The sequence below is a fragment of the Nerophis ophidion genome, linkage group LG26 (genome assembly GCF_033978795.1).
Source record: "Nerophis ophidion isolate RoL-2023_Sa linkage group LG26, RoL_Noph_v1.0, whole genome shotgun sequence".
In the NCBI taxonomy this organism is placed as follows: Eukaryota; Metazoa; Chordata; class Actinopteri; order Syngnathiformes; family Syngnathidae; genus Nerophis; species Nerophis ophidion.
The window spans coordinates 19332384-19350101 of record NC_084636.1 but is presented as its reverse complement, the minus strand read 5'-3'; the positions used below and the strand labels follow the sequence as shown (position 1 = coordinate 19350101).

Genomic DNA, 17718 nt, shown 5'->3' with positions numbered 1-17718 from the left:
AGAAATTGCCTGTTCAGATGTTATGATTGTGGCTCAGAGATTTGTATGTAGAGTACATTTATTTTCCATAACAAACAGGATAACTTAAATACCCTGGCAGTGGTAGTAATAAGCTTAAATGTTTGTATTTACATTTTTTGAGTTGATTTTTCATAAAATATGCTATTTAACTGCTACTGTTGGGGCGGTTTAGCTCGGTTGGTAGAGTGGCCGTGCCAGCAACTGGAAGGTTGCAGGTTCGATTCCCGCTTCCACCATCCTAGTCACTGCCGTTGTGTCCTTGGGCAAGACACTTTACCCACCTGCTCCCAGTGCCACCCACACTGGTTTAAATGTAATTTAGATATTGGGTTTCACTATGTAAAGCGCTATATAAATATAATTCACTTCACTACTGTTTAACAAGGACTAATTTAAATTGTGTTTGCACAACAAATGTTTTGGCGCTTTTGTTCATGTGGGAGAATATTCCAATAAAGGTACACTACACACCACTTTTGAATTCATTATTGGGCTTTGCATATACAATGCAGTTAATCGCGATTAATCAGAGAAATAGTGCGATTAACGTCGATTAAAATTTTTAATCGTTGCCCAGCCCTAATATATACACACACATATATATATATATATGCACACATATATATATACACACACACACATATATATATATATATATATATATATATATACATATATACATACGCACACATATATATATACACACATATATATGGATATGTGTATATATATGGATATGTATATGGATATGTGTATGTGTATATATATATATATATATATATATATATATATACATACACATATCCATATACATATCCACATATATATATATATATATATATATATATATATATATATATATATATATATATATGGGATTATAAGATTGTTCTGTTGTACCTAACATACTGACCACATTAAGCCTAACAAGATAAGTCTTACCACAGAGAATTCATCTTTGTCCAACATGCCATCTCTGTCAATGTCACTGAGCTCCCACACCTTTAAATCACAAAGCAAATTAAATTGTTAAATATATACCATCATCACAAACTTTCTGTATTTGGGTGAAATTCACACATCTTTCCCTTCCACTTAAAATACAATCTTTCACATCTCATGAGATCACAATTGCTTTCTTGTGGTATGCAAATTTAAAACATCTCCCTTTCTGATTTCAAAAACACATTTTCTTTGACATAGGTTGTTTCTGACAGATCATACCCGGCCCAAAATGTCCACTGGCAGTTTAGAGTTGAGCAGGACCGGCTTGACTTTGTCCCCTGTTAACATGCCGTTTAATGGGCCAAGACTGTCAAAGATGGCGTCAAACTTCAACTTTTCATCAGGCTGACAGAAAAACAAAATGAGAAAGAAAAGGACATACATTTACATTTTCTGTCTTATTTTTGATTATAACATTTCAAATTTTAAAGGAAAGAATGCAGGTATCTCACATAGTCGCAGTTTTATGTTTGTTGCTAATATTGTCAACTGCCTAATCGATTACTGCATGCGCTTTATAATGTTGGTTGCGCAATTTAGTCACTGGTGTAAAACTACTTTATGTTACACTTTTCTTACTGTCGTTTACAATGAACTCATCAGCAATAACAATATAATATAAAAACAAGTTGAATATATATTGAAGCAATTATCATATATTTCTGATTTATAGCACCAAAAGATTTACAAAGTAAATAAATATGATAAAAATAATATGCATTTCACATAGAGTCCTGAGCCATTTTGTGAGAAAATGAGCAAGCCAATCACGTGATCAGTGACATGCATGTTTGAACTGTGGTTCCCTTCACAACAAAACCACTACAAATCATACAAACTTCATGAAAGACCACCACAACTTTTTTGGGACAAATGATCCATACTAGAACCTTATATTTTGGAGCCCAGACACAAGGAGGATGAGCGACAGGCCCCAGAAGCCAATTGCTGAACAGGTCTAGCTTCAGTAAACCAATAAGTATTGCTAAGTGCTAACCAAGAAGACATACAAACTAACCATAATAAATCAAATACTTTCTGTAAAATGTCTACTCTCGCTAAGATGCCGTCCAACGAGTAGGTCACAAAATCCTGTTTGTATGCAGAATTCATTACAATCCTTGTGAAGAGGATTGTAATTAAAAAAGTAAAGTACAGCATGCAAGCGTCTTTTTTGTAAATTTCAGGGTCGAAGTTAGATCACAAAATTGATCAGACTCTCAGTCATTCCTCTACTTTCCAAGTGAGAAGCATGATTTAAAATCTAGAATTAACTTTTAGCAATTTGAATTAGAGACGGCCAGCTCAGTCAGTGTGTCAACATTAGCACCAAAAGCTAGATCGCTCACTGCGATCCAAGTGCTGCCAAAATTGGTCGTCTGCATTAGCGCTTACAATAACATTATTGCTAATACTTAGTTAATAATCAGGTCACAAGATGTAAATACAATATTGTTGGTGGTTTTTGGATGGTTCTTTAGAGGGCTTTCTGGGCGGACTAGAGGAACCTTTGTAGACTCTATTGTTACTGTAGCTCACTTTTGCGAACGTTTATTTACGAATCAGAATGCATAAAAAATTTCAAACATATGTGTTCTTGTCTTACAAATGGATTGTGAATGATAAAAAGCACATATTTTTCCGATGTTTGCATATTTCCAGTATGACTGGTCTGCTGTGTAAGGGCAGAGAGCAGAGGAATTTCTATTGTTACGTCATCAGATCCCGAATCTACGGAAATTGCCAAAGTCTTTTGGGGTGGAATATTCAAAACAGCTGTTCAAAATGATGGCGTTTTGGAAATAATTAGACAATATTTTCACATGCTTTGCAGATTGGAAATATAATTGGATGTGGTTAAACGGATAAAATTAAACAATTCAGCATATAAATTCAATTAATTTTCCATAATCCTAACTGAGCAGTTTACCTTTTACTGCTATTACAACACTGGTTTTGTTGCTGCAAAGTTGTACAAGATACATGTTAATAATAAATGTGGTCAAGGAGAACTACGTTTTTACTTCCGTCATCATGCACTCCAAATGATTATTGATGTAAAAAAGTGATTTGTTATACTCTTTTAAAATTTAATAAAGCAAATCTGTACATTCTCATGAAGAAATTAATCAAAAACCACATGTATTATTGTAATTGTCGCTACCAAAATCTGAAATATTAGTACAGTTCTTAAATGGTATCTATTTGTATTGTGTGTATTGATTCATCAGATTAATTGGCAAATATGTATGCATAAATTGCTGAACATAAAACAACATGTCTCAATGTTTCACCTTTACCACCCAGGGAAGATCAACCGCAGCCCCACCTGCTAACAGTGGACTGTTTGTTTCATGCTGGGAACAAAATACAACCGGTTTAGTAATCTTCAAGTGAATTCAAGATTGATGTAAAGCAGCCAAGACTTACAAATCTAGGTGAAGGAACAGCCACATTAAGGCTCTTGAGTGCCACTTCCAGGCCATTCTGAGCACATGCCACCAAACGCACCGCAATGAAAAATTGCTGTGGGGCAAACAAATGTTTAAAACAAGTTTGTAAAAAAAATTCATAAATATGGGATTTTATACCTGTTTATTTAGAAAACCTTTGCCTTCTGCGTCAGCCAGATCCCAGATCTATGTAGAACACTTACAGTCCATTAACAATACACAGCAGGCCTAACAGAATTGCATCACAATTTGACTGTTGGTTTCAGCAGGTTTTGCTTACCTTGCCCAGAACCAGATCAGCCAGGCCCGACCTCTTCAGGAATAGAGCTGCATCCGCTGCGGCTACCCTCCCGCTGCCCCTGGGATCAACCTGTGGACACAAATGTTGCAGATATATAAGCCACTTCAAATAGATAAATCATAATTACAGTTTGTGTATGTGCTTCTCTCTTTAGCCTTTTGAACATGCAGCAGTGCTTGAACTTAATAAAGGACACACAAACAACTACAAATAAAAAACTGGGGATACCTGTAGATTAACTACGATCAAATATTCGAAAGGACATCGGAAATGTGTAAATAAAGGTTTACTTTATATGAGAAAAAAATGGGGATACAAACGGAACAAAACAATCCTTTCATCTTGTTATCTGTCTTCCATTCATTCACCAGTAGGCTCGTAGCACTCAATCTCATCAACCACAATGCACATGCTCCCGGTCTTTTTTTACATCCGGTTTGCCTCAATGAATTGTGGAACATGTAGACATAGAAAACAACTCAATCCAGTGTCAGTGTTTCTCAAATAATCAATATCAAATACAGGTATAAATCATATCAATTCCTTTTTAACTCTTTTTAACTGTAAATAATAATAGATTAGTTTATCAGCAATTAAATCAAATATGCAAATTATGAATGATCATCACATGAACTATACAACACATAAATTACAACATCCTCCCCCCATGAACTACGTTCATCTAAATCTCAAGACAGTACAATAACTGAATAGGTCTTCTTAGCAAAGTCCCTGAGGGAGTGCGGACTATGCACGACCTGACAAGTCCATCTCGGCCGGTAAACAGTTCTTTGATTCTTCCCAGTTTCCAGGTTAGTCTGGAGTGTCATCCTCTCCAATGAGTACAACATCGCCCACTTTCAGTGGGGTGGGTGTCGGTGTGTCACAGCGGTGTGCTGACTTCAAGTCCAGTAGGTAATCCTTACGTCAGGTGTTCCAGAAGCTGGTTGTGAGTCTCTGTCTGTACTTGCATCTTCGAGTGATCGCTGCCTTGTTTGCAGTTGGGTGCTTAATGTTAGCAGGGAAGGGCTTTGGTGACAGAGAGGTCAGCCGTTTTCCCACCAAAAAGTGGGCTGGGGTCAGCGGCTGTGGTTCATCCACTTCATTGTGCACAAATGTCAGAGGCCTTGAGTTTATGATCGCCTCCACCTCTGTCAGTACTGTGCACATCTCTTCAAAGTTCAGTGAAGCTCTCCCTAGAACTTTCTTCAGGCATGTTTTTAGTGATCGGACGAGCCTCTCCCAGAATCCATCCCACTAGGGCTACTCACTCTGCAATGAACTTCAAGGGGATGCCCTTTTCTGAGAAGAACTCTTAACAGCTGGGGTTCTTTGATAGCTTTCTACAGCTCCTTCAGGTCTTGATCAGCTCTCTTCAATGTTCTGGCATTGTGAGTAGATTATTTTGCACAATCCTCTTCTGGAGATGAATCTTTTCAGAGCTAACAGAAATGTCTCTGTTGAATGATCTGAGACCAGTTCCAGATGTTCTGCTCTGGTAACAGCACAGGTGAATAGCGCGATGTATGACTTCTTCCCAGAATCCTCTGCTTTCACATATAGTGGCCCTCCAAAATCCACACCTGTGACTTCGAATGGTGGGGATTCAGTTACTCTGTCTTTAGGCAAGGGCGCAGTGATCTGCTGCCCGGCTTTTGCCTTGAATATTTTGCAAACTGTATAGCTGGCCAAAGTTCTCTTCTCTAGCTGCCTGGCACGCAGGATCCAATATCTCTCCCTCACAAAAACGATTGTCTCTCATTCCTGATTGCACCCCGTTTTCTTCTCATTCTTTCCATTTCGGTCCTATGTTTCTCTTCTGTCATCTGAGCAGCGGCTTTAGCTTCTCCCTCGCTCATCTATTCCCGGGTTTCGGCACCAAAAAAATGTAGATTAACTACGATCAAATATTGGACAAGACGCCGGAAATGTGTAAATGAAGTTGTATTTTATGTGAGAAGAAAATGGGGATACAAACGGTACAAAACTATCCTTTTATCTTGTTATCTGTCGTCCATTCATTCAGCTGTAGGCTCGTAACGCTCAATCTCATCAACCAAAATGCGCCTGCTCCCGGTCTTTTTTTACATCCGGTTTGCCGCAATGAATTGTGGAACATGCAGTATTTCAGTTAACCCTTTGTTAGGCTATAAAATAGAAAACAACTCAATCCAGTGTCAGTGTTTCTGAAATAATCAATATCAAATACATGTACAAATAAAATCAATTCCTTTCTAACTCTTTTTAACTGTAAATAATAATTATCAGCAATTAAATCAAATATGCAAAAGTTACAACAATACCCCCTTTTAGAGATGGGAGCATGCAAAATTTAAGTCAATATCGGCAATAAAACCAAAGCTTTTCACTTAAAAGTATGTAAGCTTGTGAAAAGAATCGGTTAACATCCTTTTATGAGGGTCATAGCCGGCCCACTGCGTTGAGCAGAGCACTGCATTATTAATTCATACACCAACTTCCTGTACGGGAAGCCATAAGAAAAGCTGCAATATGACCATGGAGCAAACTGAGCTACCGCTTCAATATGCTCTCAACGGAACCTCCCATTGGCTACAAATGAAAATCCAGAGAGCTGTACGAGTATAAAAAGTGATTCAAACTACTTGTACGTATATACTGACTAACTGTTTTAAATGCATTATGGCCTGCGTAAAAGCAGATACAAATCCAGCATTTGACTTCATGAGATTGTACATTTGTACTTAATTAAGTATATGCCAGCTTTGTATCTCACATCTAAAATTTACAGTACAAGTCAACATTGTTTTATATGTTCAGGCGCCTAAATTTTCAAAGTTGCATCAACAGGAGCGAAATTTACACACGTAACTTTCATAGCAAACGTTGGTATTTTAGCATCTTATGCGGAAAAGGTTACATATTCCTACGCACCCTTTTTTTGACCTTGTGTAGAGCTCAGACCAAGTTTTTTCAGACACGGGACTCGTCGACGGACAATGGTGTCACCACCAAATAAATATCATACTCGCATGAAGAAAACAAACAAAAAACACTATGAAATACAAAAATACATACAAAATTAATATACATGGCAACACACACACACACACACACACACACACACACACACACACACACACACACACACACATTTAACGATGTGTGGGCAGTCCTCTAATTATTCATGTATTAAATATTTATTTGTTAGTGCCTAAATATAAATGCTGACAGTACTAGATGTTTCAATTCCTGGAGATTGGTTCCTCATGGAAACAGTTGTCAACGTGGAATGGTCAAAGAGAGTGTATAGACAATATTTGGGTACCAGGTGCGTACCCTGCTTCATCAACGTTTTATTGATTGAAAAGCACAACGTCTCCAGAAGGCTCAATGGTCTACCCAGCGTCTTAGGTACACCCACGCCATACCATACACTTAATGTCTCATAATGTCCCTGTGTAAAGTGAACACCTGGCCGCATACTATCTGTCTTTATCTTGCTGCCTAGCTGTTCTTGTTATATTTAATCCACAGCCAATTGCTGCTGTTTTCCGAAGCACTATGACTGTAGACCAGACCTGGGCAAAGTAAGGCCCGGAGGCAACTTGCGGCCCGTTCAGCTTTTCAATGGGGCCCGCCGGACATTCCCAAATAATTTTTTAGATCTTTAGGATGGAAAGTGTAGCTGCCATTATAATGTGCAGTGATGTTTTCTAATGACCGTAAGTTTTCAACTATACAAAGTATTTCAATGCTTGGAATCTGCGCCTATTGATGATATATTAGTTACTATGGTCATCTAATTAGTTGCTATGGTCATCTAATTAGTTAGTATGGTCAAATACGTCACAGCAACTCAGACGAGACAATAAGCATTGTGGGCGGGAAGCGTTTCCACACACGTGGAAGGAAATTTCACAACAAAGTTCTAAAGCTTAGCAATATATAGAATAGAATATAATAGAATAGAAAGTACTTTATTGATCTCTGGGGGAAATTCAGAAAATATCAGATGTATCAGATTTTAGGTGGGTTTATTTTGTACCTTTCGCGTTCATGTTTGTTGCATTTTTGTTGCGTTTCACTTGATTGTAAAATATGTCAATCGAAAGGGGGTGTGACGTTCATGTGTTGTCAATATTCAGTGTTTTATCCATCATAGAAAAATGTAAAATTCCATTACGTTTTTTAAGGCGGTGTCAATGTTTTTAGCATTCAATTTAGACATTATTGTTTTGTATTAGCGTTCCTAAAAATAGATATACCGGCCCCCAGACACATTTTTTCTCTAAATTGGGCCTCCAAGTCAAAATAATTGCCCAGGCCAGCTCTAGACAGTCTTGATAGCCTTACAAATGCCATACATCCCACTTCTACTGGGCAAATGGTGGTCTTCCAGCCGTTCCGGGGTGGTTCAGCCGCCAGGTCAGAATATTTGTTATTCTTTCTCTCATTAACCTCTTCAACCCCATCTTTCAATGGCACTGTCAGCTCCCAAATGTAAAACAGCTTTGCTGTTGAAGACCACAGGACCATGTCTGACCAGAGTGTTGCTGCCACTATGTCTGGAGGAAACAAGCTTTTTGTCAAGATCCTTTTCCAATTTCTAATCTCGAGTTAACTGTAGAATGTGTGCATCCTAAGGTGGTGTCTGGTCTTCTTAATGTTGGACTGCAGGTACGAAACTTGTTAATGTTTGTGGGAGGTAAGCCTCTGTGCCACTGTTGATGCCAACTCTCAGAGAACTTGGTTATGCCGCCACATATAGCACCCTTGGGTAAGACTTGTCGTGCACCTGATAAAATTTGCTTTAAGGGTTGCTGGTGCATGACATACGGAACTATCAGAATCTTCTCTGTACCAAAGCTTCAGATGTTAAGAAGAAGGTAGCAGGTCATCAAGGCTCAGATGATAAAACTCAGCCTCGCTGCCTCCATTTGCCTGATGTCACGCCAGCTGAACTTTTTCTTCTCGTGGCTTTCCCAGTTAGTCTATCTTCCATGCTTAGCCATTGAAACGGCTTATGCATCTCGGCCCACCTCGTCTCGCGTCCTGATTTTGCCGACCTCAAGTCGTATTTTTTACACTGATGTTTTGTGCCACAAAGGAGCTTTTGAGATGAGCCCAAGACCCACTCTTCCTTGCTGGACTTGGCAAGCTACATCTCTGAAGTGAAGAGAAGATTTTTCCATTTGAACAGCATCTGATGTAGTACATCCCCTTCCTGCTTTCAGTTGGGGGCCCACTGTTCGAATGACTGTGTCCTCTGATTCCAACAGGGTTATTATGACTGACCTTGTTTTGGTGCATTTGAATTCTTCCACAAGACATTCTATTGGTAATTCCAGTTGGCCACTCCCACACAATCCAATTGATATTAGGCATCCCAGAACTCCAAGCCTTTGCTTAAGATGCATCCTTATCACCTTTTCTAGTTTTTCCACCTTGGTGATGAGGATTTCATACACAGTAAAGCCCACAAGAGTCTTGGGAGTATGCCAAACTGAAAACACCACAAGTTGAGTCCTCCTGGGAACAAGGTCTTATTGATATTGGTCGGGCTGCACAATTTTAAGAAAAATATTACTGCCATTTTTCTCTCCAAAATTGCCAATGCGATTCGATTTGTGATGTTTATATTTAATACATATAAATGCATAATACTGCAAAAATAATATGTGAAGGAAGACATGTGACTTTCAGACTGTCAGCATATTCTTGTCACAAGATGCCATACGTTAGAACAATATGCAAGAATTTACTTTAACAAATATGTGGCTTTATGCAGACAGACACAGAGCTTTTGTCTACATCATGCTCTTAAACTTAGATAAAAATGACAGTGTTTATAATGTAATGTGATCATAATATATAATAATCCAAGTATCCATTTAAAAGGACATACAGTTTTATGTGTCATTACTGTAGAACTGTTTAATTCTGTAATGTAATTGGAAGTTAAATAACTTTATTTTAAATAAACAAAAAATAAAATGGACTCTGATTTCTGTAAGCAAACATTTAACCTATATATTGAACATCTTAAGTGCTTTTTTTTTTTCCCAGTTGGAAAAATTAGGTCGGAAGTTGTCGTTAGTTTATTGCCATCCCATGTTGATGTGCGTCTTTCCGTCTTGCTCATTCGGCTGTGTTAATAGGTTCACATTGTCCATCCAGGTTAAAGCTGAAATGTTCCCATGGCAGGACATTCGGCTTTGTAATCATATTTATTTACTCTCATTTTCTCTTAAATTCTCAGTGGTAAATCACAAGTCGCGAGGCTGTCTGTTCGTGCTTCCTATGTGGAAGCCAGCGGTCTAGCTCACCACCGACAGAGGAAAAGATTGTGAATGGCTATAAAAAAGGCTCACTCTCTTCAGGAAATTCTGCTGTTAAACAAACGTGTTCAGGTGTTGAGCACAGTGCAGAGAGTAAGACCTCTTTCTCCCTGTTTGACTGAGAAAACAAACACACATGGACGTAACAGTTTATCGTTGCCAGCAAAGTATTGCAACTTAATTTTCATTTATTGTTCAATTAATTGATTTATATTGGTCTAGACACAGTCACCATTAAAACTTTTCCTACTAGCGTTCTAGCTGGCTCCACTGCAGCACACACAAACTTGCCGGAGGCAAGGGACGCAAGGCTAAACAATTCAGATTGGCGAAAATGTCTGTCAGACAGATGCCAGTGACGGCGGTGGACTAAAACAAAACCCTTTGTATCTTGCAGTTATTTATCGCACTAATTAAAACCTTGATGATGATCCGATATTAACTTTGCAGCCCGTCATTTCGGTGAAGGTATTATTTTTTTACTTGTTTAAACTGCTTTGTCTCATGAGCTTTACATGATACAATCATTCCGAGCTCTTCGCTGGCATTTCAACCTTCTGCCTCAGCCGCTCCGTCCGTCAGTGAAATGGCTCAGGAATGGGAACATTTATTTTGCATTTAGGGATGTGTACTATGGCTATGAGTTGTTCTTTTCCCTTGGCCTCAGTCTGCACCCCCACTCCAGGGCCTAGGCTAAGACCGATTTTTTATTTTTATTTTATTTTAATCTTCTATTTTTTTTTCTCTCCCCCCCCTTGTATACCTGTATGTCATCTTTTTTGTAAGGGGCGCTGGAAGCCGGCAGACCCGTCAGCGATCCTGTTCTGTCTCCCTGTAATGTTTGTCTGATCTTGAATGGGATTGTGCTGAAAATTGTAATTTTCCTGAAGGAACTCTCCTGACGGAATAAATAAAGTACTATCTAATCTAATCTAATTTACGACTAAAGATAGGCTGTGTGAATATTGAAAAAAAAAAGTACCACACATCCAAATACAAATTTCAATTATTTAATTAGCGTTGTGCTGCTAATATAAATTCATTCAAATTTGATTAAACTAGAGCAACATTTTCGCCCATTTGTATAGCACGTTTGAAATATTAGACAAGTGATTGATGCGGAAGTGTCACTGATCACTCTGTGCGCACTGAAACAAGCTTTGTGTGTCCCTCCCTCCTGCGCCATGAACAGAGGGAAGCGGGGCTGGATCCCCTAGTTCACAAACTCAGTCTACCAAAACAGAAGAAACAAGGGCTTGGTTGAAGAAACTGGTCAGTAAAATATGTTATTTTCACTACCTTAAAACTTGACAAGAGCTGCAATAGTAACTACAAGGGGTTGGAGGTAATATTGAACGACAAATCCATGAAGTGACAAACTTGCCATCCAAACAATACCGCGTTTGTTAACAACAACATGCAGTCATGGAGGCACATTCAATCTATTTATTAGGCAGAAGTAACACAAACCAGTGAAAGACTCAAAATATCTCCCATCAGAGCTGACAAACTGCTGCTGCTAGCCTCCTAAGTCAAGCTAAAATGCCTGTGAGACTCAGACTGAGTGTGGACTTGCTGACGTAACACGTCACTAGGCGACAGTCTTTTAAAGACACTCACACAGATGCACACACTGCTCTCACATATATCAAGTACATGAAACTTGTCTCAACTGCATTATGCCAGATATTTGATTTTTTTTAAGTAACATATTCATTACTTTTTCCAGTAATTATTATATTTTCAAAGCATATTAATGTTAGTAATTCACTAACATTTTTAGTAAAGCAACAAGTAACTTTAATTAATTAGTTTTTTAAAGTAATTTTCAGAACAGTCTGTCACACAGCATCACGAAACAGTTGTCAGGTTTGGGTTCTTGGCTAAAATCTTATAAAAAAAAAACCATTGCTTATAGATCAATTATTTTCAAGTTGCTGCTGACGTTTAAACAAAACCAGGGAACTTTATTTCACATTTTGTTCTTTTGTGTTATTGTTAGCTGAAGAATTGAGCATAGCTAAATGTTTTTGTTTTTTTAAAGACGGTTGGATATTATATTTGACTTTTCTTATATTATTTTCAAGGCTTTTTCTTTTTTCTTATTTCAAAACACCTCAACTGGGATCCTAGTATGCAAAACATACTTTTCTTAATTGTTGGTACCTGTTTATGTATTTGGGATCCCAAAAATTTTAAATCAAGGCATGGTGGAGATATTTAGTTACGTCAACAGATATTTCCATTTATAGGTTAGTTTATTGTGTGCTCTTGCTATTAATTTTTTTCAATTAGTAGCCCCTGTGTGACAAGTGAAAAAGCTAAGTGTACAGCCCTCTGGGTTTATGTTATTGTCTTATGGCGTCTGCATGTGTTGTGACCTTTTTAGCCACTGTATCGGCCATTTCATATCTTGATGACTGATGGCGCGCAGACATACTTGAATAACATTAACTTCCTTACTAAAAGTCCTAAACTTTATATAAAGTCTGCCGTTCTTAAATCCAATGTTTTTTTCTAGTATCGATAAAATCGATTGATTGCCTTTTAAAACGTTGTTAGATTGAGATACATATTCCAAAAGGCCAACACAGATCGATGGAGTTGAATTTTAGGAATATAAATCAATAGATCGATGTAGTGAATGAATCGTTACACTCCTACTAAAGATAAAAAAATATGAATTGCAGCGCAATATTTTGTTAGATAAAATAATCTAATGCATTTAGAAAATGCAGGGTTTCCCCAGATTGCCAGTATATCTGTGGTGTTGAGGGCATAGCTTGGGGCATGGTCTTTATGACAATCTTATCATTTGCATAATATTCGATTATGCATATTTATTTATTTTTTTAAAGCTAAAAAAATGTTGTATATACATTTAAAAACAGATCTGTGTTATTATTATTTAGTATTAACATATTTTTTCTCATATCGTTTGGGGGTTTCCCGTACATGAATTTATCTAACGCATTGCCATGGCAAAACAAAACCACACCTTAAAAATAAGGTTTGTATGTTTTGTCTAGTTTTTTACATGAAAACACCTTTTTTTTTTAATACATGAAAACAAATTTGAGTAATATATTGTATGAAAGGGTATACTGTACATAGTCTATTATTTACATACTATTAGCCATAATAAGTTTGAAAAACATCTCAAATATAATACAATTGTTCCTCTATGCTTTTTTTGAAAATTGTCTGTCAGCTGAACTTCAGCTGGTAACTCACCTGAAAAGAAATAACACGAAGGAGAGAAAAATGAAGAGGAAGGCATTTCTACCCTAATTTTAGCATTACTACCGAGAATAAAATGTAACTTTATAACGTGGGCGACTTCCAACTTCCGTTTGGACATCTGTGTGTGTAGAGTGTGCATGTTCTCCAATGCGTGTGGGGTTTTTTCCAAGTACTCTGGCTTTCTCCCAAATTCCAAAACATGTCAGCATTCCCAACATTTGTAACAACCTGTGTTACCTAACATTGTTAAATTCATTGGAGACTCTAAATACTCCAAGGGTATAAATGTGAGTGCGAATGGTTGTTTTTCTATGTATGTGCTCTGAGATTGGACATGCTAATTTTGGTGAGCTGGTCCATTGTACGTAATCTTGTATACCGTATTTCCTTGAATTGCCGCCTGGCATGTAGTATACACCTGCCTTGAATTACTGCCGGGTCAAACTCGTGACATCACAAGTGACACTTCCACTGTAATCATTTTCAAAATGGAGGAGGCTGATTTCAATCATTTGAAATCGCATAAAAGGAAGAAGATTAAGAGCTATTTAATAGGATTTAAGGTCCAAGCTATTGAATACCGGTATGCTAAAAAGAACAGTAAGCAGCTATGTTTTATTAATATACCTATGGAGCCGACGGTCCGACAGACAGGCAGGGCACGCTAGCTGTAGCCCTCCCCAAGATGGCAGCGAGCGAGCGGAGAGGAAGAGCAGAAGAGCGACCTGGACTGAGGTTTTATTGAAAAATAAACAAAGTCAAACTGCTCAAGCCATGTCCTTCCTTGGTGATCCTGGGAACACGCAAGACGATGGCTTGAGACGGTCACAATACCGTAGCTGCGTCTGTTAAATATGAGTCATTAAATGACTCCCGCCTCCTGGTGGTAGAGGGCGCTAGTGATCCTTCTTGCGACTATTCGGCTGCAGAAGAAGTGAAATGAGTGACAGGATTGTGCTGGGACGGATATGACGCGGCGGGTCCAGTGTATTATTTATACAATAACTAACACTTCATCTTGGCAGCGGTGGGATAAAGAGATGACTCATGGAGCAGAACGGACGGGGAGTTGTCCGAGGATAATTCTGTCGTCGCCCGCACCCGAGCTAACTGATAGCAGCGGTCTGATAGCAGTTTTCTGAGAGACTTTTAAAACTGAAGAAAGATAAGGAATACTTCCAGGGTTTCCCACACATTCATTTATTTGTGGCGGCCCGCCACGAAAGAATTACGGCCGCCACCAATAAAAAAAAAAAAATAATAATAATAATTAAATAATTTATTTTTTTCGGCTTTTGACTTGCTCGACCGCTCATAAAAGCAATGGGACTCTGTCTGTGAATGGAGCTTGTAGTTACATATTATATAAATATGTAAATATTATATAAATATGTATATAAATATGTACATAAAGTGTTGTAATTATATTCCAACTCCGCGTTCTTCTTGGTCATCGCCGCCGCCGCCTCATTTAATGTAACAGGGGTTTTAAGTTGAATATTCGATTGTAGGTTATTCCAAGCCTTCGGTGCTGAAAATAATAACCACAATAATGTTTTTTTTATTAAATTAGCTTTTTATGATGGTATCCTTACATCACACTCAAATTTTTACTGCATGCTTTTGGTAAGCGCAGGAGTCAGAAAATGTTTTAAATTAATTAGCGCATGCTTACTTTTACCGCATGCCTTTTGTAAGTGCAGGGGTGAGAAGAGGTTTTAAATTAATTAGCGCCCGTGCGACAAGTCAAAGAAATACGGTAATTGCTTTTTTTTCCATTTTTTCCAAACTGGGGAAAACCCTGCGTTTTGCTCTATTTTTCAATTGTTGCTGCTTATTTTACATTGTTGAGAATTTTTCAGGTTTCTAGAGACTTCCCAATCCTTTTAGTGACTATTTCTTAATTGAAAACAACGAACAACTAATCTAGCATATTTTTCTGGTGTTATCAGAGACTGTACTCTTGTTTGTAGACTCTTTACTTCTGTTGCTCGATGCAAACGACAAACGGCGAGAGCTGCAACAAGAATCACAAAAGTTACACTTGCTTAGCGCTGCTGCTCCAATTTTCTCTCCTTGAACGAGCACCACTGTCGTTTCAATATTCGGGCATCGCAAATTTTGTAAATCACTCTCTGCAGATATGTTTTGGATATAATAATGTACGTCCACATCGCAGACATTCGGCCTCCGCTCCAGAAAATCCTGTCCGTACTGCTTACATCATCACAAAATCCAGGTTCGACAGCATTGTTTTTGGTTATCAAGGTCTTTCTTCGGCTGACACATTTTCGGTGCATTAATAGGTAAGAGTGCACAAATATTAAGCCAGATACAGTATATGCATTCGTAGATTGTATTACTTTAATTTGTTCTCATGTAAAAAATGTTAAGCTGTGGCGACTTTAATTTTGCATTGAGAGGGCGCCTAGATCAATTTCATAGAGGGGAAACCCTGAAATGATTTAATTTCTCTTTTTTTTAATACATTTAGACTTTGGGAGTTTATAAACGGTTAGCGTGGATATTTTTGGATCTAGTGCAGACATGCGGCATATACACAACAACTATGTCATCTCTATATAATTTTTTGGACAACTCAGATATTTTTAAAAGATAAACTGTACATAAACTAATTTATTGAGGCAAAAATATATTGAAAATCATATTGTACGCGCGCCAGTTGCCCACAACAGCTTTCAAAATTGCTCAAGATGACAACTTTTGTCATGCAAAAATGTCTGTTTTGACAAAATAAATACATCGTCTTCTTCTTTGGAATCGCCGTCTCCGTCTTGTTATAAACAAAACTGCTGCTCACAAGTGTGAGCAGCAATCATGAATTTGTGCTTACTCATGATTTTATGCTGGAATCGACACATTTTATAAATGAGGTCCCTGGTCTTCAGAAACCAGGACTTTAACTATCATAATATTGTTTTTGCATACCTGCCGGTAGTATTTGTCGTAAATGGGATTTCCACTGGAGAGCTGTTGAGGAAAAAAAAGACAACATTAAAAATAAAAATTGAATACCGTATTTTTCGGACTACAAGGCGCACCTAAAATCCTTTCATTTTCTCAAAAATTGACAGTGCGCTTCATAACTCGTTGCGCTTATTGTACAGAATAATTGTGGTTGTGCTTACCGACCTCGAAGCAATGTTATTTGGTACATGATGTAATGAGAAGTGTGACAAGTAGATGGTAGTCACATATGAGAGATATGTGTAGACTGCAATATGACGCCAGTAAACAACATCAAAAATGTTCCATTGAAAATAAAGAACATTACACACGGCACTCAAAAATTTGTAAAATGTTGTTGTACGGCTCTGAAGTCGCACCGTTTGAAGGATTGTCAGCGCATTACGGCAACTGTGGTCAGAGATACAAGTATTAGTAGTAGTGTGTGTAAAAGGACCGCAAAATGGCCCCCTGTAGCAGACATTATATGGTGTTTTGTTTCACAATATTATGCAAAACCAACTTTTATTACTTTCTGGTACTTGCTGATGTGTATTTGAGATCTGCATAAGTCCTGAAAATGTGCGCATGTTCGCTACTGTGTCCGTGCCGATGCCGTAGTCGATATGATTCTTGTTTTTCAAAATGTTCCTGTTATGGGGCATTCACCTTCTGCTGTTGCCATTTCTAATATAAAAGTAGCAAAAAGTTCTAACTTATATCTCGCTATGGAAGCACTAAAAACTACCAGTGTAGTGGGTTTACATAGCAGTAATTCACCCACGGAACTTTAGTTATTAAAGAGTTCTGGTCAGAAGGTATTTCACGGGACACATTTCCGGCGTTGTTGCACTAGAGCCGCGGATGAGAAGATGCTGATCCGTTGTCGATTTAAGTAACATCTGAATGTCATTACAACAGTTAGTTCCATCTTTTGACACTTCTTCAACTCCCGTCTTTCCACGCTACACCGCTACAACAAAGATGACTGGGACAAGACACTGTCGAAGGTTAGCCCCGTAAGTAAGACTGCCCACAAAACGGCGCATCCTGACGCGACTGTCAGAAAGCGGCCTGAAGATGATCTGTAAAACATAATATATGCAACATTTTGAACAAGGAACCACCATTACATGTTATGTAGATCACAAGGAAGTGTTTTAAATTTAGAAAAAAAAATCATAATATGACCCCTTTAATGCGCCGTATAATCGGTGCACCATTTGTATGAAAAAAAGACCTGAATAAACCCACTCATCAGCAGTGCGCCCTATGGTCCAGAAAGTATGGTAACTTAAATTTAATGATTAAGATAGATGTTCCATTCACTTAAAGGGAAACTGCACTTTTTGGGGGGAATTTTGCCTATCGTTCACAATCATTATGAGAGACAAGAAGACAAAAAATG

The 17718-nt window shown here is 38.0% G+C and overlaps 1 protein-coding gene across 4 annotated transcripts in view; it reads right to left on the bottom strand.

Annotated features, from left to right (window-relative positions):
• The window catches only part of eps15 (epidermal growth factor receptor pathway substrate 15), a 79255-nt gene that overhangs the window by 44361 nt on the left and 17176 nt on the right, over window positions 1-17718 (bottom strand). For all 4 annotated transcript variants that reach the window (XM_061888538.1, XM_061888539.1, XM_061888535.1 and 1 more), the window contains exons 2-8: window positions 16293-16334; window positions 3760-3849; window positions 3618-3665; window positions 3457-3552; window positions 3321-3383; window positions 1246-1371; window positions 964-1023 (exon numbers count right to left, since the gene is read on the bottom strand). In XM_061888538.1, the coding sequence (XP_061744522.1) occupies window positions 964-1023; window positions 1246-1371; window positions 3321-3383; window positions 3457-3552; window positions 3618-3665; window positions 3760-3849; window positions 16293-16334 (525 nt within the window). The remainder of the gene's footprint in view (window positions 1-963; window positions 1024-1245; window positions 1372-3320; window positions 3384-3456; window positions 3553-3617; window positions 3666-3759; window positions 3850-16292; window positions 16335-17718) is intronic.